We start from the raw sequence: 19,306 nt of genomic DNA on the forward strand, positions 1-19,306 counted from the left end.
CACCCCCTCTCCAATTGGGGTCACGCGGTCACCACGCTGGCGAGCCGCTGGGCCTGCTCCGGGCGCTGGCGGCGGCCCGGCTTCTCCCCTCTGGCTCAACGACAAATTGAGGAGGCTCAGGTGACTGTGCCTCACCCCCCCTACCAGGAGACCAACTGCTTATGTCACCGCTGGTATTGATGGAGTTCTCTCCTCCGCCGCTTTCTGCTGACATCAGATCTCTGCCATGTTGATATCGTATGCGAATGTCAGCCTTTCGTTCCCTTTGCCGGGCAACCAAAGCAACGGGTGAGTCCTGTCCGGCCCTCGGCAGGACCCCTACCGAGAAGCAGTTTCCGCGGGCTCCCAGCCCCGGCCCAGGGAAGTTCCGGGAGCCGGAACTCGGCCTCTCCGAACTCGGTGTAAGCTCGGCCTCTCCGAACTCCTGTAAGCTCCAAGAAGCAGTCCCCGCGGGCTCAGTTCCGGGAGCCGGAGTTCGGCTGCTTAGTGCTTGTTGTATGCTCTGATAGGGGCAGGGTTCATGAAGCAGCCTCCGCGGCGCGGTTCCGGGAGCCGGAACTCGGGCGCCCCGCGCTCGGCGTTCGCTCCGATAGGCTCAGGTTCTTAGAAGCACCCAGGCGCAGAACCCTAGCAATCTGTTTGCAAGCCACAGGCGAATTGTAGCCTGGAATTACCTGATCTATGGCTGAATGAGTTGCGGTCAGTCGAAAACAGGGGACGTGACGTCAGTTTACCAAGATGGTGGCTGCTGGCCTCCTCTGTGGACTGACCGGTGTGTAGAACCGAGAAGGACCGTTTCCTTCCCCCGTCTGGAACCCAGAATTCAGCCCTGAGTACGGTGCTTGCGCGGCTGGCAGAAACTGCAGCGCTGTAACCCTGCGTCTCTATCCCAGCGCACACTGCAGACTTTCGCCGCGGGGCGATTTGCTGAATAAGCAGTTACCCTCCGTGCGACAAACCTCTCGCGTTTGAGTCCCCGTAGCCGATCCTCGTGCGATGGAAATCCTTCCTCCAGGTTCCGGAGCACCCCACTATTGCTGGAAATTCCTAACAAGATATCCTTTAGCCGTCCTGACTTGTCATACTCCCACACAGTGAAGCAGCACACGGGGGTAATGCACTCCCCTCGCCGCCATCTTCCCACTCTCCTCTGTCAATTCTCAAGTCCTGTATTTTTAAACACTACATCTGAGTTTGCATGGAGATTCATATCACACCCCCAGAAAGATACACAAACACAGATAGGAAAGAAATGACTTAGAAATATACCGAAATGTTAGCTAGGTCCCTCTCTGGGTGATAAACATCTGGGGGATATTTTTGATGTCTTCTTATTTTCTGGTTTTCTCCATGTTTCTCAGTGAGCATTTCATAAACAGAAATCACACTAATGAGACCATGGTTTTAATGTTGCTTTTTGATGTTAGCAAAAGTTAGGGGCTATTCCCGTAACTAGGTTGTTCTGCAAGATCTTATAAATCCATGTTACCAGAAATCGGTGTCAGGGCATTTCCAGTCTGAAAACAGAGCCCTCTGCTGCGCCCCTCCCCTGACTCAGGCATTGGCAAGGCCCTACTGAGGTGGATGGCGCAAGGCGTCCATCCTCTGGAGGAGCGCGGTATATTTCTGGGAATGGGCTGATTTGTTTTTGTATTCCTTTAATAAGTATAGTGGCGACTTCTCATATGACCATTAAGTATGAAGGAAAAAACATGACTTTCCCAATTAATGCAACTACTTCTAAAGAATAAATCTGTTTGCTCTAAATGCAATGATTCAGCTGTGGAACGTAAATTGTTAATGTCTAATGAAAAACCCCCTGTAGGAAAAACAGTCAAGGAAGTTTTTGAGAAATTAAATTAAAATCTAGTGAAGAAGAATTAATGTTAAGAAGACAGATTAGTGCTTGGTATTGGGCAACTTGTTCTTTCTTGTTCCTGTGCACAATGGTTTGTGCTCTTACTCTTGTTTGATTAAAATTAATAACAAGTTAACCACTTGCCGTAACCATGGCACCGGCTCCAGACAGTAAGTCAAGAAAGAATAGTCAAGGTATAGGCCAATAGTCTGGGACATTTCTAACTATTACTAAAAGCTAACTAAGCCGAAACAGCTCAAAGCAAAACGGGAACTGAAAGTAAAAATGCTTGCTTATGCATAAGCCAAGATACATTCTTCTATTCTAATTGTAGCTGCGTAACACTTTGCTTCTTTGAATAATGATTCCTGTTTTGTAACCACAAAGTACTGTGAGCCTGCCAGAATGAAAAGTATATATGACTAACTTCACAAGTAAAGGTTGGGATTCAGCACCTTCACTTTGGTGTCTGTGTTGTTTCTCCACCCCCTTTGGCCGACTCCTCACCATCCGTTGGTCTCCTGAGACCCCCTGTTGGAGCTGGACTCTGACAGCCCTCCCTTGTCCTGGTCAACATTTCCTAAGCAGGGGGAGGAGTCCTAGTGGATAAATAGGCTTGGGCCTTGGGGAGAACACTGCACTCTGCACTCTGGGGCCCCGGCTTTGGAACCTCCTCTGAGTCCAGCCAGCCAGCGCTCCTGCCAGGTAATCCTGATGCCTCAGCCTTCTGTCTGGGAGCCAAGGGCTCCATTTCTCCAGGATGGGGCTATACCAGGCCTGGAACGTGTGGGGCGGGAGGGGGCCGGGAGTCCTGCAGGTAGCTGCTCGGTGGCAAGGGGGCAGCGCTGGGGCCGCCATTTCTTCTCCCAGGGGAGCCCTCTCCTCCCCCGGGACTGTGTTTTCAAGCCCACAAAGGGTGGAGGTGCTTCTGGGCAACACTGGTAGATCCTTTGTGCGGAGCCAGCTGGAGTCTGGCCCTCAGGGGGAGGAGGTGCCCTCTCCTGGCACAGGGTGTCCTCTCAGAACCAGAACAAAGGACAGCTATGATCATTGCAGTGAGTCCCTCTGGGCAGAGGCAGCAGACCCAGGCGTGATTTTAGGGTCCCTATGAGAGCTGCCTTGGGGTGGGGACTTCACTTCCCACCAAGGCCCCAGGGCCAAGCAGACAGACAGGCTGCATCTCTGTCCTGAAACAGCTCAGAAACAGCCAGACCTCCCGCATGCCCAGACTCACCATCCTTCCCCCCCCTGAAATGATTTGTGTGTAAAATATTATTTGATGCTTTTCCTCGGCCTGAGAGTACGGTCAACAAAAAGCTGACCAGTACGGTCAACCAAGTTGCCACAGTCCCTGGGCCTGTCTGAAGCCACCTCCATTTCCCTGGTGACAGCAGCTCAGTAACCCCCCTCCCCCTCCTGTTCCCGCTCCTTCTCCCTCTTGGCTCTTCCTCTTCCTCCCTCCACTCAAGCTGTCCCCTTCTCCCTGAATGCTGGGATAGAGTGGGCAGGAGCTGAAGGTGAGCTCCCTGTTTGCTTTGAGCTCGGCCCTCTCAGTCCCTGGTCCCTAGCTCAGGGAGTGTGGGGAGGTGGCCCTCTGGAACACATTTTATGAGCCAGGGGCCACGCCTTCATCATGGACCTTCCCCAAGCCACTTCACATGTAGAGACAGAGACAGAGGCCAGATTGGGTTAGTCACTTGTGTGCTGCTGTAGGAGACAGGAGGCAGGATGCCAGACAGGAGACAGGAAGCAGGTTTAGTGGCTGTAGTCAGGCTCAGAGGGCAAAACTTTTGCTGTAACCAATTAATCCTCCTGAACCCCGAATTCAGGCAGTTTCAGAACTTTATACCTGGTGTGTAATTGGAGGGGCTCAGAAGTTCACAATCTGCAGAAGTTCACACAAAAGCAGTTTTTTCTTTCACTGGGCAAGTTAATCCTTTAAGGACAGCTCCTTAAGGAGGAGGGGAGATCTTCTTCTCCCCTTTCTCCCCTCCCCTGCCAGCTGTTATCACAGAGCTCAATTAGTAACCTCTTCTCTTTGAAATGTAAACATCTCTGGCCCAAGGCCAGCAGCCTAGTTAAAAGAATCTGTTTTTCTCTTCACTCTCTGCATTTGCAAACACACTTTTACAAACTATTCTGTATGTTGTTATTTATATGAGACAGTCCATAAATGTTTGTGCAAAACTAGTAAAGAGTGTTGAGCACCTGGAGTGCTGATCTCTTCCAGCCCAGTGGCCAAGTAAGATAGAGCAACAGGAAACAGGAAGTTTAACTACATTGAACTCTTTTGTAGAGACTCTTCTGCCGATAGTCCTAAGATCAATTATGGGGAAGATTTCTGGTGAAGCTTAATTAGGATTTCCTGTGGAGGAGGGGGTGCCACTACCCTGCCACACAGCAATTACCCAAATGAAATCCAGCCCAGGTCAGAAATTCTGATGCATGTTCTGCTCTTCCTCCAACAAGAGGTCTTCCCAGGCCTGTGGTGGAAACCACCACGTGGTAACCTGGCAGAGGCTGAAAAGAGCAACCTACCTGCTGTTGGCTTTTACAATCACCATTTCCAGGGCCGCCAGCCTCCGGGCACCACTCCGGCTATCTTCTGAGTCTCCTCCCAACTAACCCTGGCTAAACCGGGCACCATGCAGTGGAGAGTTTGCCCAGGGTCATACAATTGTCATCTAAGGGAGGTTCCAAGGGAGAGATCCTGCCTTCCATCCCCTCTGCCTGGGGCCTGCCGGGTAACAGGAGGAGGGGCATTCTGAGTGTCTCACCTTGTTCCTGAAAGAAGCCTCCACGCAAGACAACTCGCCGGGGAGAGTTCCACTTTATTGTAAAAGGCCGTGGGCTTATATAGATCTAGGGAGAGATGGCAGGGCTTAGATAAATGGGGGGCCACCCGTTTATTGGCAAGTTCTTCCAGATATCAGTTCCGGAGCCCAGGAATTAGTTCTTATTGGGGCTAAGGTTCCCGGCCAGCGAGATTTGAAATTGGCTCCGGCGGGAGAGTTCACACCCGCGGGAACTTTTCGCGCCAGTGGAAAAAGGGGAAAATAGGAAGAGAAGGTCCTTAGGCGCCATGTTGGGGTTTTTTTCTGGGGTGCAGCTGCTGTTACACTTTTCCCAACAGTTCCCACCTGCATGCCTCCACCTGCTGGTGCCACCCTGGCACAACCCTACCTCTCTGCCCAGTTTCTCCACTGGGAAAAATGACCAAGTGACTGTAATTACCTTATGGGCGAAAGGTAATTACACTGGGCAAGTTAACCCTTCAAGGGCAGCTCCTGAGTGCACACCGGGTGCCCAGAGAGCACCTACAGGGAGCGGGGGTCACAGCACCGGCAAGGGACAGCAGAGCAGGGACAGAGTACAGGCAGGGGAGGCTGTCAGGGTGCCACCTGGCCCTCTCAGACTTAAAAGATCTTTGCTTTTCAGAGTGGAGAGAATGTCCCCCCTCCTGGCTCTAGGGCTCTTGGTGGCAGGGTTCTGCCCTGCCGTCCTTTGCCACTCACCTGGCACACCGACTCCGGAGACTCTGACCCAGGAGGCCACGGACAACCTGAGATTTGCCTCCAACAATGCTGACTTCACCTTCAGCCTCTACAAACAGTTGGCTTCCAGGAATCCCCAAGAGAATGTCGTCTTCTCCCCACTGAGCATCTCTACCGCCCTGGTCTTCCTGGCCCTGGGGGCCCACAACACCACCCTGATGGAGCTTCTCCAGGGCCTCAAATTCAACCTCACGGAGACCACAGAGGCGGAAATCCACCAGGGCTTCCAGCATCTCCTGCACACTCTCAGCCAGCCCAGTGACCAGCTGCAGCTCAGCATAGGCAATGCCATGTTTGTCAATGACGATCTGGAGCTGCTGACCAAGTTCACCGATGATGCCCAGAGCCTATATGAGGCCCAGACCTTCACCACCAACTTCCAGGACCTTGAAGCTGCAGAGAAGAGCATCAATGACTATGTGAAGGAAAAAACCCAGGGGAAAATCGTTGACCTGATCAAAGGGCTGGACCCCCAGACAGTGATGGTCCTGTTAAATTACATCTTCTTTAAAGGTAAGTGCCGGCCTAGGCTCAGAGGAAATGGACTCCAACTCTGAGCTGTCTGTCCTGGCTTGGAGAACCAGCCAGCACTAGAGAGGAGGTGTCCGTGGTTTGGGGGACTTGGGCACCAGATCCCACTCTGTCCGTAGGCCTCATCTTCTCCCCTGTGGCTTTGTGAATCACCGTCTGTCCTTCCAGCACGCGACCTCCACGCATCCCATTAACCTAGGTGAAACTCACTCAGCCGACGAAGGAAGGGGTCCTCCTTCCAAATTCCGTCAGGGTAGGCAGGAACCACAGCTTTGTCCTTGTCCCCATGCTGCTGAATGTGGACAGGAAGACTCTCTGCCTGTGCCCTCCTGGGCATCTCTGACCTACCCACCCAGGGTAGTCCTTATCCTGGCTCGGCCTCTGTCTCTAGAGGGAGTCCAGGCAGGCCTGGGGCCATTTCTCAGGGGAAAACAAAGATGGCCCTGTGGGACCTGGCAGCCCTGAGGGTCCAGGACTCTGGCCCGCCCCCAGGGAAGAGGCTCTGGCAAGGGCACTATGCCAGGCGGGGCCCTTTCTCAGGTTCTAATTGGTCTGGTGCCACATCCCATTGATGGGAACCCAGCTAGGCCAACCTCAGCCTGTAGTTCTGAAGGACAGAGGATAGGCAGGGAGATCCCACCAGTGGCCCAGATACAAGTAAAAGAAGAGATGGGGACACGGAAAAGGACCACTGAGTCAGGGAGCTGGTGGACTAGGCAGAGCTCTGGGGAGCGCTGTCCCCGGGCCTGCAGGTGCGTCTGTAGAGGAAGGCCGGGACCAAGCCTCCCTCCTCTACTGGTCCTGGCCTGATGTGCTCTGTTGATCTTCGAATCTCCTTGTTGCTCCTCCTAACACCTGTCCCTTTGTTAGGACCCTTTCCTTCCCAGCCACACGCCAACCACCCCTGCCTTCCTATCGTCCCCTCTTCCTGGCAGGGCTGGTAACCAAGTGGTCCGTGGAGTGCCCAGGAGCTGGGTGTGCTCCTCCTCCTGGTGGGGATGGAGACCTGTGCCGCCCCTGCCCCCCCTTGTCACCCCTCCCATCCTCCTGACTGACAGACAGGACCTGGAGAGTGGGGGATGGGCCTGGTCGTTGCTGGGGCTGCAGTGTGGACAGCGGGGACAGGCTCAGAACAGCTGATGAGCCCTGGCCCCTCCCCCTCCACGTAAAGTGGAGGCCACTGGGTCCCGAGCCCAAGGAATCCTTGCAGGTCCAAGTTCTGTGGGTTGGGATGGGAGGGGGACTAGAGACTCAGAACCCAGGGCAGGTCTGAGCTGGATGCCCGTGGTCCATGCAGATGGACATGACCCACGTGTATGTCAGGGAACCACAAACTACACTTCCTAGCCATGGCCTTGGGATGTCCAGTACTCCTGACCACTGAGATCTCACAAGTGCCCACGAGCTTTATTCTTTGGTCACTCTTGGCCCTGAGTCCTGCCTCCTCACCCCTCCCGCCTGGTTCCCACTGTGAGGCCTTCTCTATCTGCCCCTCAGCAACTCTCAGGGGGTGCCCCATCTTTCCCCTCCTATTTTCACCTCTGTCCAGCATCCCCTCTTCCCAGATGCCTGGCGACCTGTCATCTAGCCCAAGTAACCAGGTCTTTGTTTCAAGGTCCCCTTTCTAATCCAGGCCCGTGGGTCTCCCCTTTCCCCCGTGGCTTTTCCACTTGCCAAGGTATTTTCCCAAACCCAGGCAGGGCCACCCCTGAGAGGGACCCTGAGTGGCTGGGAGCTCTTGCTGCTCAGGGCACAGGGCAGAGCTGGGGGGGAGCACACGTGCCCTGGTGCTCACGGTCTGCAACGGCTTGCTCCCCCTCTAGCCAAGTGGATGACGCCCTTTTACCCCATCGATACCTTCGAGGCCAGGTTCTACTTGAGCGGGAAGAAGTGGATAAAAGTGCCCATGATGAGCACCGAGGACCTGCCCATACCCTACTTCCGGGACAAGGCGCTCTCCTGCACCGTGATTCAGCTGGATTACGCTGGCAATGCGAGTGCACTCTTCATCCTCCCTGACTCAGGCAAGATGCAGAAGGTGGAGGCCATGCTGCTCCCAGACACCCTGAAGAGGTGGAGAAACTCGCTGCAGATGAAGTGCGTATCCCCAGGACTGGAGCTGGACGGCGCCCTTCCATCCCAGCCCCTAGGGCCCTGTCTCCCTCCACCCCAGGGTCTCATCAGGGTCCAGTGACACAGTGGTGGAAGAACCCATGTGGGGACAGGGGTTATCTGAGGCCACTCTTCCCTTTGCTGCCTGGTGGCTTTAGGCCAGATATTTTAAGAGGACATCAAACGTAACCAGGATTCTTCTGACTCAGACATGTTCTAAGTCACAAGGCGTCTCCGGCACTGTCCCCGACCCTCACCTGCTTTCTCCTGGCCTCCGCCTCTTGAAGGTGGAGCTCTTGTTCTGTGGTCCTTGTCCTCTTGGGGTGACTTTGAGAATTGGATGGGGGCAATAGACAGGGAAGACACTTACAGAACAGAGAAGGCAAAGATCTGCCTCAACACAGACTTGAGGCCACAGCCCCAACCCCGAGCACCTCCAGAGTGGCACCTGCTGGGGCTACCTACTCTCAACCCTCCTCACACCAGATCCCTGGAGACCCCAGGACACCTGGGTCCCGCCCTCCCTGTCCACTTATTCTCACCTTCCAAACTCTCCCTTTCCTTCATCTTTGATTAGTACAGAGCAGATCTCAATGAGAAGTTCTGAATATTCATCAAAGACATCCTATTTACAAAACTCTGATGTATCTGTGCACGTGCCCAGCCCACGCTGGGTGCTCAGAGATTTGAATGAGTGAATGAATCCAAAGACAAACAGGATGCACCCATGGAACTCGGAGTTCAATGGGAGACACAGCCTCATTGTATTGAGCAGCTGTAAGACCAAGCATACAGTGACAAGTGTATTAAGGGTGCCAGCGCAGTGACGCACGCCTGTAATCCCAGCATCTCGGGAGGCTGAGACAGGAGGGTCTCGAGTTCAAAGCCAGCCTCAGCAACACTGAGGCGCTAAGCAACTCAGTGAGACCCTGTCTCTAAATAAAATACAAAATAGGGCTGGGAATGTGGCTCAGTGTTCGAGTGCCCCTGAGTTCAATCCCGGGGACCCCTCTCCAAAAAACCAAACAGTAGCAAAATAAATCAAGGAAGAGAACATTTTTCCTGCAAGAAGGGGTAGTGGTGGAGGAAACTGGGGAATCCAGTGCTGCAGTGGGGGAGGATGGCCACGGAGTCAAGCGATGGTCAGATCTCACTTCTCATTCCTTAGGTGGATAGATGAGCTCTATCTGCCCAAGTTCCGCATCTCAAGTGACTTCAATCTGGAAGATGTTCTTCGCCAACTGGGCATCAGGGAGGTCTTCTCCAAGCAGGCTGACCTGTCAGGGGTCACAGGGTACAAGAACCTGATGGTCTCTAAGGTGAGTCTGTGAACTCCGGGCAGGCAGTTCATTCTCCACGGCTAAACCTGAATAGTGAAGGCCAGGGTGGACGTTTGGGGACTCTTGAATTTGTACAAATAACTGTATTTCTCAATGTCCAATTACCCTCCCTGGGTCTCCACCAAACCCTGAATAGCCGGGCTACAGCCCAGCCCCTCCTACAGGGTTGCGGGCTGGTCACCCACCCCCAAACACACACACATCATGACAAGACACAGGACTTCATGGGGAGGAGCCTGGGCCTGGGATCAGACCGCGGCAGACACTACCCCATGCTAGACACCAGTGAAAAATAAGTTCAGGCTTCCACCATGAGCTTTTCCATCTGTGGGCACAGACGACTCTTAGGTAGTCTGCAGGGCCTGTCAGGACAGTCACGGTAACAGGCAACAGCCATGGTTACATGACAATCGCGACGGAAACCTGTGATGCATCAGTTCCCTAAAAGCCACAAGCAGGCTGCTTCCCTCCTGCCCACTCCTGTCCCCGCAGGTGATCCACAAGGCTCTGCTTGATGTGACTGAGAAGGGGACAGAAGCGGTTGCTGCCACTGGAGTCAAAATGGTCCTCACATCGGCAAAGATGGGCACAAGGACCATTGTGAATTTCAACAGGCCCTTCCTGATGGCCATCGTCCATGAAGATGTCATTCTCTTTATGAGCAAAGTCACCAACCCCAAGCAAACCTAGAGCCCTCTGTTGAGTAGTGGGACACCCACTAGGAGCCAGGGATGGAAGTCCAGGCATGGGTCTCTGGACACAGCCTGGCTTTGATGCAGAGCACCCAGAGTTGCCTGGCCCTTTCGCTCATCCTTGGGAAGGTGACGGCAACTGCATGTGTGGCTCCCATATGCACAGAGACTCTGGGGACTGTGGAGCTCTGAGGCTCTGAGGTCTCCTGACAGCAATAAACATCTTCCTGTGCCTGGACTCTTTCCTTGTGTCCTTCTCTGCGACCATCTGAATCCCTGCTCTGCCTATGTCCCAGAGTCGAGCCCCCTGGCCTCTCACACAGTGTCATCCCACCCCAGGGTCTGGGCTGCTTCCTTCATCTTTAGCAGATTGGCCAAACCACACAAGCTTGTGACCAAGGTCACCGGGACCTCAGACCAGGGCAAGGTGGAGACCCTGCTGCCCTCTCTCCCATTCTGGCCTCCAGAGTCACCTGGTCCCAAGGCCCAGTTTCTGCCCACCTACTGCCTCTTGTAGGGACTCCTGGTCCTCTCCACATCTGGGACAGCCACTGACCCTTTGCTCCTGCAATTGAGGGGGGTCTTCTTGTGGGATCTCCCCCTTCTGCACCCCAGCATCCCCCATGAGGGGAGAACAGTTATGTTCTGGGTTCCCAGGCTGAGCGCTTCAACTGCCTCCCCAGTTCCAAGAGCTCACCTGACAGGGGGGTTCCCCTCAGCGACCAGAATGCGGGGCTGGGGACCAACCACAGAGGATGTGGTATGACGACCACACAACGGCACCGCACTCACCATCGAAGGTATTGGTGAGGGCCACCTGATACCAGAGGAGCACCCTCAGCCACCTAGTGATTCTGTGTTAGTGTTTCATAAAACTGACCAAAATGCCAGACATAAACCAATCAAAGAAGGAGAGGTTTGTTCTGGCTCACAGTTTCAGATGTTTCAGGCCACGGTCGGCTGGACCCATTGCTCTGGGTCTCAGATGAAGCAGAACATCATGACAGAGGGTGTGGTGAAAGAAAGCCGCTCAACTCATGGCAGGTGCATGAGTTGAGAGAGGGGAAGGGGCCAGTGACCTACTTCCTCCAACCAGGTTCCACCTGCTACAGTTCCAAATAATGCTTCCAAATTATTAATCTACAGGTGAGATCAGATCCTCCATGATCCAACAACTTTCCAAAGCCCCCCCCTCTGAAGCTGGCTGCACTGGGGACCAAGCCTTCCACACAGGAGACTTTAGGAACATCTCCAGAGCCAAGCTGTGAGTGCTCCCAGAGATGTTCACGGCTCTGGCCCTCACGGGCCTTCAAACCTGAAGGGGAAATGGATGAAAACAGTAGGCCTGGCCTCGAGGAGAGCACCAAACTCAGCCTGAGAGTCAGGGAGGGCTTCCTAGAGGAAGAGACTTCTGTGCTGAGATCAGAGGAGGACTAGAGGTGGTTAGGTGATCCTAAAAGGGGACATCACTGGCTGGAGAAAGCAATGGTGGCATTTCAAAGAATCTGAAGAAGGTGGGTGGCTCTGGAGCACAGAACAGCGAGGCTGCGGGGAGAAAGGGACCATGACAGGCACCGGACGGCAGAGGACCAGGATCCTGGTGAGGTTCTGGGATGGGTCCTGAGAGTCAGGAGGAGCTTTGAAGGCATCTGAACAGAGTTTGTGTGAGCAGATTTGTGCCTTGGAAAAGTTACTCCAGATACTGAACAAGAAAGTGGTCTGGGAACCAAGACAGGAATTCAGGCTGGGATGCAAAGCTATGCAGGAAATCCACAGACTGGCTCCAGCCCAGGGGACTCTATGGGGACTTCCCCCCCAAAAACCCTCTTAAGACGTTTCAGAGATGCTGTCAAGCTGGGTTCTTGGTCCACTTTCTATTTCCATAAATAATGAGTACTGTGCAACTGGATAATTTATAAAGAATAGAGGCTTAGGGAGCACACAGTTCTGGAGGCTGGGAAGTCCAAGACCATGACATCAGCAGCTGGTGGGGACCTTCTGGCTGCATCGTAACATGGTAGGGGGTGTCGCTTGGCAGGACAGGGCAAGGGCACTAGATTAGTCTCTCTTCTCTTCTAATAAAGCCACCGATGTCATGTGGGACCTCCATGACCTCATTTAATCCTAATTACCTTGCCAAGGCTCCATCTCCAAGTACCATTAACCTATGAATTTGGGGACTAAGTCTCCAACCTATGAATCTGGGGGGATATATTCCAACCACAGCAGTGGTGCTGTTCCTTGCTCAGTAAGTTCAACAAACCCAGTCGATCCACAGGTTTTCCTGGTGGTCTTAATGCCATCACTTCAACCTCAGTAAACCTAGAACTTTCTGCAGAGAGATCAGGTCCAGCAAAGAAGACTTGGGGCCTCAGGACTCTAAGTCCAATGAATCCTGCAGTGGTGAGTGACCTTGGAGATGCCTTGTGCCCCCTGATCTCCCACATTCTGTGTGTGCGACTCTACAAACATGTGGAAGTCATGGAACATGGTGGCACATTCCTGTAATCTGAGTTACTCCGGTGGCTGAGGCAGGAGAATCTCAAGTTTGAGGCCAGTCTGGGTTATTTAGCAAGTCTCCGTCTCAAAATAACAATGAAAAGGGCTGGGGATATAGCTCGGTGGCAGAATGCTTGCATGGTATTCTCCAAACCCTGGGTTTCATCCCCAGGTCTGCAAAAGAAAATATGCATCTTATATGTCCATAGTACCTTTTTAAAATTATTTATTAACAACAAAAACAAAACCTTACGACTGCAACAAAACCTTAAAAACTTCATAAAATTGTTAACAGAACATATTCTCCAAACTTCAATGAAGAAAATTTTAATGGATTATTGAAAGATCACCAACAAATTATAAAAATAATTAGTAATTTTTTAAAAGTCCTCCTGCTAGCTATAATGGAATAATAATTACTGGACAAATTCTCCTGAAACAATCAGAAAGCTGGACAATATATGTGAGGCAATGATGTTAAAATATTGAGTAATAGGCTTTGGGCGACTGTCCTACAGAGAGAAGCCAACGCACAACGTGGACTCTACTGTTGCCTCTCTGATGGCCTGGAGGAAGTTTTAGGCCTTAGGTCAGGAAGAGGAAACCCAAAGAAAGTCTGCCTCCTTGGGCTGAAGAAATAGATCTCAGAACATGAAGACGCCAAGGTGGTTAGCGTCTGTGAGGTAGAATACCAAAGATGCAGATGCTGACAGCATGCTCCAGAGATCTGCAGAGGGCCAGCTCAGGCCTCAGGCTGGGCACTACTCTGTGCGCCTAGGAAATCTACCTGAGATGAGGTGAGGAACCACTACAGAGTAACATGATTGGTGATGCTTCCTATCTGCCAGCAGCCAGAGTGGAAAAATGAGAGTCTTGGGTAGAGCCAACAGAATTAAAAGTAGTGCTGGATAAGTGCCGCAGTCTGGCTGGGCACAAAATCACGAGCCACTCAAGCAGGAACAAAGTTTATTTTTTGAAACTGCCGCCAATGTCCGGTACCGCCCGGGAAGATTTTTTCCACCCACGCGGCGTCCTCCCGGACCACAGAGAGAGCTCCTCCCCCGGAACTCCCTCCTACTGTACTTCCCCAACCAATGGGAACTCTCCAGGAGTCCCGTAGCCGGCCTAGGTGAACAGCAGGAGTCCAATATCCATATGAATACAAATCTTAACATAATCATATCATCTCAATGGCTAGCTGGCGTCACCTTTCGACCAAAAATGCCATGCATCATATACTTGGCTCTTAGCAGATAAGTCCACACCAAAGGCCACTCTTAATCTGTCTTTAAAAATCTTAAAAGCAAGATGGAAATCATTCCAGCACTATCTAAAGAAATAGAACAAAATATAATACCCGACAATGTGAAACTCATAAATCAGCAGGCAACATCAAAACAGGAATGACCTTTCACCACAAGAAAAGAATCAATCAATAGAAACAGACTCAGGACAGACATGGAAATATTAGAAGATAAAAACCTTAAAATAGGTCTGGGGATGTAGCTTGGTGGTAGAATGCTTGTCCTGCATGCACAAAGTCCTGAGTTCAATCCCCAGTACAAAAAAAAAAACTTAAACTAACTCTAATTATATGGCCTACATGTTCAATAAAATATGAGGAAATAGCTATGATTGAAAAGATATTTGGAAAAAAGTCCAAATGGAACTTTTAGAGATTAAAAAGTACAATATCTGAAATTATTTTTTAAAAATATGAACAGCAGATTAGAGAGTGAAAATAAAAGATCAGTTATTTTAAATACATAGCAAGAGAAATTATAAAAATAAAGAACAGAGAACAAAAAGGCTGAAGTGAGAGAAGGCTGGGAAATCAGGGGCCTGTTAGAAAATTCCAGGCGGTCTTACAAACAAATAGTTACAGTTCTAGAAGAAAAGATTAGGGACAGGAAACATTGAATGAAATTATGGTTGAAATTTTTTGATGTGATTTTTTTTTAAAAAAAAATGCTAATCTCAAAGATTCAAAAAATGCTAAGCTCAACAAACTCATAGTAAACATAAAAAATACACAAAGGCTCATCAAAATCATAACACTGGAAGTCAGTGATAAAGAGGAAATCTTAAAATCAGAGGAAAAGACAGAGTGTGCACAGAGGGGAAAAAAATTAAAAGAATGACATTGAACTCCCAATAAGAGACTACGCAGATGGAAGGTCATGGACTCGCCTGGTTAAGCTACTAAAAGAATTAAAGATCAAAGCAAATTGTATATTCAGAAAAGATTTTCTTCAGAACTGAAGGGAAATAAAAATATGTCCAGACAAATAAAAGATTTGAAAATTTATTACCAGCAGACTCCCCTAACCACCCCCCAACAAATGTTAAAGCCAATGCTTTGAAGGAAGAAAAATGAGCCAGATGGAAATTGGTATAGGAACCTGAGAATAAACAGTGGCAAATAGGTAGAATCTTCCTCATTTATAGTCTCTTGGAAAGATGATTGAGTGCTTACAGAAAAAATAATTTTGTTGAGGATTTTATTTCATATTCCAAAATAAAAGAATAATAACAGTAGCATAAAGGCCAGAGGGAGAAAAAAGCAAGTTCATTCATAAAAGGCTCTTACACATATCTTGAAGAGATAAAATGTTATTTGAAAGCACACCATAATAAATCAAAAATTTATGTTGTAGGGCTTCAAGAAACTACTGAAAAAAATATAAGACCAAAGTATAAATGAGTCAGAAATTGAGATAAAATGGAAATGTGAAAACGACTCAAATAACCCAAAACAGAAGTTAATAGACTTGAAAAAAAATGAAATGCAGATAGACAAAATAGAAAACAAACATATTGGAAGATCTAAACCCAATGATATCAGTAACCATACCCTATACCAAAAATCATAGCAACTCATTCATTCACTTATTCACTAAATATTGATTATATTCTATGTGCTGATCATTGCCATCTTATTGAGAATATATGGTGAATCAAAGTGTCAAGGTGTCACCTCTCAAACAGCATTGAGAGTACTAACAAGTGCAAATAAGAAAGTTTTCAATTAAAAGTCATGTGCTGAGGGGTCATGGGGGTACAAAAGATGGTGGAATGAGATGGACATCATTACCATAGCTACATGTGTGATTGCACAAATGGTGCGTCTCTACACTGTGTATAACCAGAAAATTGAAATGTTGCGCTCCATTTGTGTACGATGAATTGAAATACATTCTGCTGTCATGGACAACTAAGTAGAACAAATAATAATAATAATAATAAAATATATTACTAATATGATACCAAAAGAAAAAAAATGTCCTGTGCTGTATTCCTTAGTAAACAGGAGATGTCAGGAGGGACCTCTAACCTCCACCATATATGAAATGGACCAAAGACCTAAATTTTAAGAGCTAAGGATATCAGACTCTTCAAAGTAAACACAGGGGCAAGTCTTCAAGGTTTTTTATTTGCAACAGATTCTTACATCTGACACCAAAAGCACAAGCAAGAAAAGAAAAATACAGGTAACTGGACTTTATCAAAATTAAAAACTCTGGTGCCTCAAAAGACATTCTCAAGAGAGTCCAAAGTCAACCTACAGAATGGGTAGAGACATCTGCCAATCCTTCATATGATAAGGAAATCATACTTCAACATCTGGAGAACTCTTCCAACTCAATAATAAAATAACACACAGTCCAATCAAAAACAGAAAAGAAACGCATTTGAATACAATGTTTCCAAAGAAGATGAGTAAACTAACAAGCACCTAAATGGATGCTACCATTGTTGGTCATTAGGGAAATGCAAACCCAGACCCCAGTGAGCACCCACATGACATCCAGCAGGACACCCTTAATGTTTTAAAATGTTGCCTAGTATGAGTTAGCCCCTGGCTTCTATCCCTAGTACCACAATCTACCAATCATATTTAAAAAGGAAAATAGCAAGTGTCATTAAGGATATGGAGAAATTGGAACCCCCCCACACAGTCAGTGGGAATGTAAGATCATGACGCCGTGTCCAGGGGAAACAGTCTCTGTTTGCTCCAAAAGCAAAATGGACCCAGAGGCACTGACAGCGGGGACTTGAATAGACACATGTAGCCTATGTCCACTGCAGTGTTCTTCACAACGGCCCCAAAGCAGGACCAACTCCAGTGTCCACCCACAGATGAACAGACAAACAGAATGGCTACCCACTGATATCTTATGCCATAAAAAGAAGTGAAGTCCTCAGGGGTGATGGAACCAGATAGAGGTGGTGTTTGCACGACATTGTGAGTGTGCTAAATGCCTCCAAACTGACCCCTTTAGAAGGGTAACTTTGTTTATGTGAATTTTACCACAAATAGAGAGAAGAGAGACAAAGAGATTGAGAGAGAGAAGGCCTTGTGTATTAGGAAAACGATGACTTGGTATTTGTGATATTAAGGGATTATTGCTTTTGAGGTGTGATAAGGCTATCAGGTTCTGATGTTCTAAATCTGTGACCATGAAATGATATGTAGGATTTGCTTTAAAGCATTTCACAGGGGGAACATCAGGAGGTACCCCAAAATGGTATTGATCTTTGTTGAAAATAACTGAATCTGCTGATGGAAATACAGGGGCTTATTTGCTACTCTTTCCATTTTTGTACACTTTTGAAATTTTGCATAATAAAAAGCTTGTCTGATCCTCGAGGGCAGGATGGTGTCTTCCTCCCCAGCTCAGCAAGCAGGAGGCTTTGCGTTGCCAAGGAATGAATGAATCTCGTGACAGACCCCTGCACGTTCTCCTCCTGGGAACAGAGGGAAGAGAGAAGGAAGGTGTTGGACAGACGTGGGTGTGGACGTCAAGGCAGGTGAGCAACAGAGTCCAGATAAGGTCATGCTCCGCACAACCCAGGGGAGCCCAGGCACAGCAAGGATGACTGACTCCACCTAGATGGGCTTGTCACCAGCCCTGCACACAGAGCACGCTGCTCTGCCTCTGTCTCTGTGCCCCTGTCCCCTGGGCCTGAGCCCACAGAGTGAGCAGGCATGTGTCACCCCTCTTGCCCCCAGAATATAGCTCTAGTCCTGGCCCATGGCAGACTCGAGTGAGTGAAGGAATTTGGGGGCTGCAAGCACCAGTGTCTCACCAAAGCCACCAAGAGGCTCATCAAGCAGCAAATAGACCATTAGGGTCTGTCTATGACATGACCCCAAAGGCTCATGTGCGGCAGACTTGGTCCCTAGCGCGGCAATGTCCAGAGACGGGGCTTTGGGTCTTGAGGGCTCTGACCTCATCAGTGGATTAATCCACTTGCTGAATTAGAGTGGATTATTGAGAGATGATGTGCACTGTAGGAAGTGGGTCTCGTTGGAGGAAGTGGGTGACTGGGGACGTCTCCTGGCAGGTTTTACCTTCCCTAGTCCCTCCTCTGTCTCTGTCTGTCTCTCTGTCTGTCTCTATCTCTGTTTCCCAGCTGCTGTGAGCTGAGCAGCTGTCCTCTCCCAGGCCCTTCCTCAGTGACATGCTGCCTCACCTCGGTGCTAAGCGATGAAGCCAGCCCACCATGAGCTGAGCCTCGTGCAGCCGTGAGCCAAAATAAACTCTCTTCCTCTCGGTAGTTCTCACAGGTATTTTTCACAGCCTTCTCACACCGGGCGGACAAGAGCAGACTGGCTGGTTCTGTCAAGAAATAAACGATACAGAACAAACCTGCGCAGACAGACGAGCCTTTCCTAGAGGCTGTGTGCCAGCTGACCCTTCCCTATACAGAGGGGGACCTCAAATTCACTGAGGTCCAAGGTTGCCCAAGGTCACACGGAAAATGGATGGCAGAGCAAGGGAACGTGACGAGGATCGATTCTGTCAATTATTTACCCAAATCCAGAGGGGCCAAGAGGGGCCAAGTGGACTGTCGCAAGGGGAGCTGGGAATGGCCTGGTGCTGGGGGAGAGGTCCCAGAGGGCCAGGGAAGGCCGAAGCCAGAGAATGGGGTTTTGCAGAGGGTAGACCACGATCCCTCTGCTAAGCACACACCCTGCTGAGCACTGGGAATTGAGCAGTGCCTGAGACAGAGTGTCTGCCCTCAGGGGGCTTCCAGTGGGGAGCCAGATAAATACGCCATGTCATTGCAGCAGGACACAGGATAAACAAGGCCAGCAAAAGGTGGCCTCTGAGGAGGGGCCTCTGAGGAGGGATGAAGCAAGCAATCCAGCTGTGGAAGGAACTGGAGAACAGCAGTTCCAGACAGCTGACAGCAAGTGCAAAGGACCCGAGGCAGCGGCAGCAATAAGCCTGGTAAGTTCTAGAATTGCAAGAAGGCTGCAGCAGCTGGAGCCAAGGGAGGGAGGGGAAGGACAATTAGAGGTGAGGTTGGGAGGCCGGTAAGAGCCTGACAGGTAGGGCTTCCTCTCCAAGTGGTGGGATGAGGGGCATAGGATTTGTCCCAGTGTGAAGGGCCGGGGACATTCAGAGTAGAGGAGCATGTTCCGATTTACCATTCACAGGACCACGGTGGCTCCTTAGGGGAGGAAAGGCCACCCAGGCCCTTACTAAAATAGATTCCAGGCTCCACCAGGGCCTCGGGTCCCTTTGGACAATAGCATGTGTCACCTCCTAGGTCCCTTTGTGCTCCTACAGCCCTGTGACAAGACCGTTATCAGCACCATCCCACAGAGCAGAAATCAACGTCCCAAGGGGCAAAGTGATTAACTAAAGTCACTGAGGCCGCCCCTCTCCTCTGGTTCCTCCAGGCACCTCCCCTCCTCCCCTCCCCTCC

At 50.1% G+C, this 19,306-nt stretch overlaps 2 protein-coding genes across 3 annotated transcripts in view; both read left to right on the top strand.

Annotated features, from left to right (window-relative positions):
• The first annotated feature begins 2,407 nt into the window (after nt 1-2,407).
• On the top strand, nt 2,408-10,325 carry LOC107150288 (alpha-1-antichymotrypsin). The gene is made up of 5 exons (XM_015495273.2): nt 2,408-2,563; nt 5,297-5,925; nt 7,767-8,040; nt 9,224-9,374; nt 9,888-10,325. Exons 2-5 carry the CDS (start codon nt 5,307-5,309, stop codon nt 10,083-10,085), a joined length of 1,242 nt encoding a protein of 413 aa, XP_015350759.1. The 5' UTR covers nt 2,408-2,563; nt 5,297-5,306; the 3' UTR covers nt 10,086-10,325.
• Nucleotides 10,326-18,439: 8,114 nt separating this feature from the next.
• LOC107150299 (putative serpin A13) overlaps nt 18,440-19,306 on the top strand; it is a 9,592-nt gene continuing 8,725 nt past the window's right edge. The window contains exon 1 of one of the 2 annotated variants that reach the window (XM_048799277.1): nt 18,440-18,825. The gene's annotated coding sequence lies outside the window, so the exon portion shown is untranslated. The remainder of the gene's footprint in view (nt 18,826-19,306) is intronic. The other variant, XM_015495283.2, reaches the window with a different exon arrangement.

Source organism: Marmota marmota, unplaced genomic scaffold (assembly GCF_001458135.2).
Source record: "Marmota marmota marmota unplaced genomic scaffold, marMar, whole genome shotgun sequence".
NCBI classification, from domain to species: domain Eukaryota; kingdom Metazoa; phylum Chordata; class Mammalia; order Rodentia; family Sciuridae; genus Marmota; species Marmota marmota.

Coding starts and splice junctions, on each gene's coding strand:
- LOC107150288 (XM_015495273.2), top strand. CDS start 5,307: ATGTCCCCCCTCCTGGCTCTAGGGCTCTTGGTGGCAGGGTTCTGCCCT. Junction 8,041..9,223: donor AGAAACTCGCTGCAGATGAA/GTGCGTATCCCC, acceptor CTCATTCCTTAG/GTGGATAGATGAGCTCTATC. Junction 9,375..9,887: donor AGAACCTGATGGTCTCTAAG/GTGAGTCTGTGA, acceptor CTGTCCCCGCAG/GTGATCCACAAGGCTCTGCT.